This window comes from Maylandia zebra, linkage group LG20 (assembly GCF_041146795.1).
Source record: "Maylandia zebra isolate NMK-2024a linkage group LG20, Mzebra_GT3a, whole genome shotgun sequence".
NCBI lineage: Eukaryota > Metazoa > Chordata > Actinopteri > Cichliformes > Cichlidae > Maylandia > Maylandia zebra.
Genome location: NC_135186.1, coordinates 32,141,179 through 32,145,168, shown reverse-complemented (window position 1 = coordinate 32,145,168; position 3,990 = coordinate 32,141,179). Strand labels below are relative to the sequence as shown.

Here is a 3,990-nt window from a genome sequence, read left to right as displayed (position 1 = left end):
TGGAAGAAACATTTTATCAAAACACATACAAGCAATGGTTATATATATCTTAGCACAAATGACAATCTAAAAAAAATCAACTCTAACACACACAATTTTATTATTTTCAAAAGACAATAACAAGCTGTTCTTGTGAACAAGCAAGGAAATGGATGCATGAGATTTTGCACGCGTATCTCAAACTTGCAGGGTCACAAGCAGGAAGAACATGTACATCTGGTCTTATGTTTTAGCTTTTTGTGGACAACATGTTAGGAGACAGAATGAATACGACTGAATGGTTTCGTTCAGTCTATGAACAGATAACTCTGCCTGCTATTTATACCTTTGTGTTCATCATTGGTCTGGGAGCTAATGTATGCGGACTGAAGTCTCTGCTTCAGAAATGGAAAAGTCTTGGACACATTAATGTTTTTCTTCTGAACCTTGGAATTGCCAATTTTTTATTACTGCCAACACTTCCATTTTTAACAGCCTACTACTTTATGAAGAATAAATGGATATTTGGAGATGCCTTCTGCAAGATCACAAGATTCTGCTTCAACTTGAATTTATACGGCAGCATTGGATTCCTCACTTGTATAAGTGTGAACAGGTACCTGGCTATTGTCCATCCACTGAAAGCAAAGAGAAGGATCACTGTCCGTACCTCTGTGGCTATCTCAGTCATGGTTTGGCTGTTGGTGAGTGCTCAAAGTCTTCCAGACGTGCTCTTTCCCAAAAACTCACCAAATAGAACTGAAAAATGCTACCATACCACCTCTAACGAGTATGTGGAGGATTACCTGAAATACAGTGTTGGCTGGACTCTCACTGGGTTTGTTATGCCTTTCTTTATTTTTCTTGGCTGCTATGGACATGTGACTCTTGTTCTCTGCCGCAAAAATACCATTAATAAGGTGGTGAAACAAAGAAGCTTAAAGTTGATGTTCATTTTGATTTTGCTCTTCTCGGTCTGTTACATCCCCTATCATATTTTTAAGAACCTCAGCCTTTATTCAAGAGTACTTTTTTCAACCAACAAGAAGTATCCATCATGGGATAAGGGAGTGTTCTGTGCTCATCAGATCAGTCGTGGTCTTGTGTGTCTGAATAGTGTTTTGAACCCCCTGGTTTACCTCCATGTCCTGGATATTCCTGCTCAGCTCCAACAGCTGCTTCAGCGGTTTCGTCAGACATTTACTCGTTTGTTTGTGTCAAACTATGTCAGTGTGCCTGTGGCACAAACTGCAAACAGAGCAATATCTTAACAGTAAATAATGACTTTGCATGCAAAAGTAAGTAAGTTAAAGACTGCTTTATGTACTACAATGTGCTTCATTCTCTTAATTATCACTCACTTTTTCTGGATAACAGTTTTGGCACAAGTGTTTAGACAAATATGTATATATACCTTTGTCTATGTTTTGTTTCCTATTCTATTGCCTTGTATTCTGTGAATGACTAAAACCTGGTGGAATGCATTTACTCTTTTGCTTTAAAACTCATTCTCCTTAGCTTGTATGCAAGATGTCATTGTTATTCCTTGTTATTGCTCTGTATTAGCTTCACTAGCTATTAGCCTTTAAATAATGATGTTATGTATTTGAAATAAATGTAATTTAATCCTTGAAAATTGCATTATTCAAACTCCTTACAACAACAACTTTCACTTTAATGATAGATCAGGACAGAGCTCTGGCAGATTAGTATAATTTATTTCATATTAGTGCTATTACTGTATTTTTTGCACTTTTCAAGAAACTCAGCCTTCATTCAAGAGTTTTGTCAAAATGAAGGATGAGTCCAGATTGGGATGAGGGAGTTTTTGGTCCTCATCAGATAAGTTGTGGTCTTGTGTGTCTGGATAGTGTTTGGACTCCCCTGGTTTTATTCCTTGTAAAGGATTTCCCTGCTCAGCTCAGGCAGCTGGTCTGGCAGTATTGTCAGATGTTGTATTGTCAGTATTGACTTTGGCTTTCTCAAGCACAGCTGAGTTTAAAGACTGCATCATGTAATTCATTTTATATCATTCTTTTAACTATTATTCTGGGGGGTTTTTTTGTTTGTTTTTTTAAAATAACACTTTTAACAAAAAGGTCTACATACATACTTTTATACACACACTTCACACTCAATCTACCTTCAAGCCTGTAAAGTTTATTGTGTTTATTGCTGACACAGAGTTCAGATGTATATTCCATGTATTTTGTAGTGGCAACCTCTGTTTTGTTTTCCTTTTTTTATTGGTCAGTTTAAAATTAAAAACCTTAATTTAATTTATTTTAATTAATTTCTTGTTAATCCCATACTGTACAACTGTCAAATGGAATAAAGTCTGTTCATTCTAATATATGTTCTAAGTATTTCATTCCTTGACAACTCTAATCTCGGAAGTTAATCATATTAATGTTCTGTAGAATGTCACGGCTTTTCCAGATAAGTGTACGTTTGCATGAGATTAATGAAGTCATTTTTAGAAACTTCCATCATGCTTTCAGAGAACTTTTGCTTTCAGATTTAAACCCCAACCAGAGGGAGACTTTAACCTTTTGTTTCAATCATAAGATAAGACAAGACAAGACAAGACTTTATTGATCCCACAACGGGGAAATTTGTGTCACCTCAGCTCAGGTACAGATATCAGAAGGAAATACAAAAATACAAATAAGTACAATCAGTGAAAAAAGTAAGATAATACACTATATACAATGGTAGCATACACAGTATGTGATTATGGATATGGTTGGAAATATGGAAGACATAAACTATATAGCTTGATATAGCTATTGTACCACTACTATTCCTATTTATAGACATGTACACACACACACACACACACGTACACACTAAATATACATATGTATACGTATACAGACATATATACCTGCACATGTCCGTACACATGGAAGGTCCATTATATGCATGAAGTGGTGACCGTGGATGTTCACAGTGTCCAGTGACTTATGACATTGTGATTGAGGAGTTATAGAGTCTAACTGCTGTTGGGATGAATGATCTGCGAAAGCGCTCCTTCCTGCAGCGAGGGTGTTTCAGTCTCTGACTAAAGGAGCTGCTCAGCCCACTCACATACTCATGCAGTGGGTGATTCACTACTGTCAACCTCATGTTTATAGTAGAGTATTTACTTTTAGAAATCACTTATTTCTTAAATTACACACCAGAGTGTGTATGGTGTAGTGCATTTCAAGAATCACAGAATGATTAACAGCATTTGTGCTCAAACAAGGAAGAAGTGTCCATCTGTGCATGGGGCATAGCTTTTACATAACTACAGCTGCCAATCAAAGCTGTTATCATGATGTTGCACCCCAGTTTTCCAGCACAGGCTATGACTACGACAACTGCGTACATTAAACAACCGAGCTATGATCCTGTGGGAATTCGAGACACAGACTGACAAATTGGTGATGGCTATCCAACCAGACATAGAAAATATCTTTTTTTTTTGTACTAATTGTGACCCTCATTTACAAAACTGTGTTACTGTCAGTTTTGTAAGCAGTTGATAATAAACCTTTATTCAATGCAGAAATATTGAAAGTAAAAATTCATACAAATAAAAGTGGACTAAACATGAACCCTTTTCCAGTAGTGAAACACTAAAAAACTGTTTGTTGGTATATTTGCCTTTGGTTGTCTAACTAAGAGTAATCAGGGAGATTTTTGTGCTTAAACTTAACCAGTCAACATGAAACTAACCAGCCTCAAGAAAAAAAAAAAAAGTGAAACAAAATCAAACACAGGGTGTGGACCATGGTATACTGACTCCTAGCGCTGCACCTGGCGCTCCAGTTACCACTTTAACTGCTTTAGGCAGGTCTCTGTAATTAGATTGTTATCTCTCGCCAGTCACTGCAGTGTCACAGGTGAAGTAGTAATCGTTCAAACACGTATTCAAGGATTCAAGGAGCTTTGTCATTTGCATCACATGTTAACATGAGGTGGAACGAAATTATGTACACACGGTCCGGAGTGAAAAGAAACAAA

General features: G+C 36.7%; 1 protein-coding gene across 1 annotated transcript; it reads left to right on the top strand.

The window, feature by feature from the left end:
• On the top strand, window positions 1-2,123 carry LOC101469115 (P2Y purinoceptor 1-like). Its single transcript, XM_004560451.4, has one exon. It carries the CDS (start codon window positions 249-251, stop codon window positions 1,248-1,250), a length of 1,002 nt encoding a protein of 333 aa, XP_004560508.1. The 5' UTR covers window positions 1-248; the 3' UTR covers window positions 1,251-2,123.
• The last annotated feature ends 1,867 nt before the right edge of the window (window positions 2,124-3,990 follow it).

Excerpts from the sequence above, each read along its gene's own strand:
- LOC101469115 (XM_004560451.4), top strand. The coding sequence starts at position 249 with ATGTTAGGAGACAGAATGAATACGACTGAATGGTTTCGTTCAGTCTAT.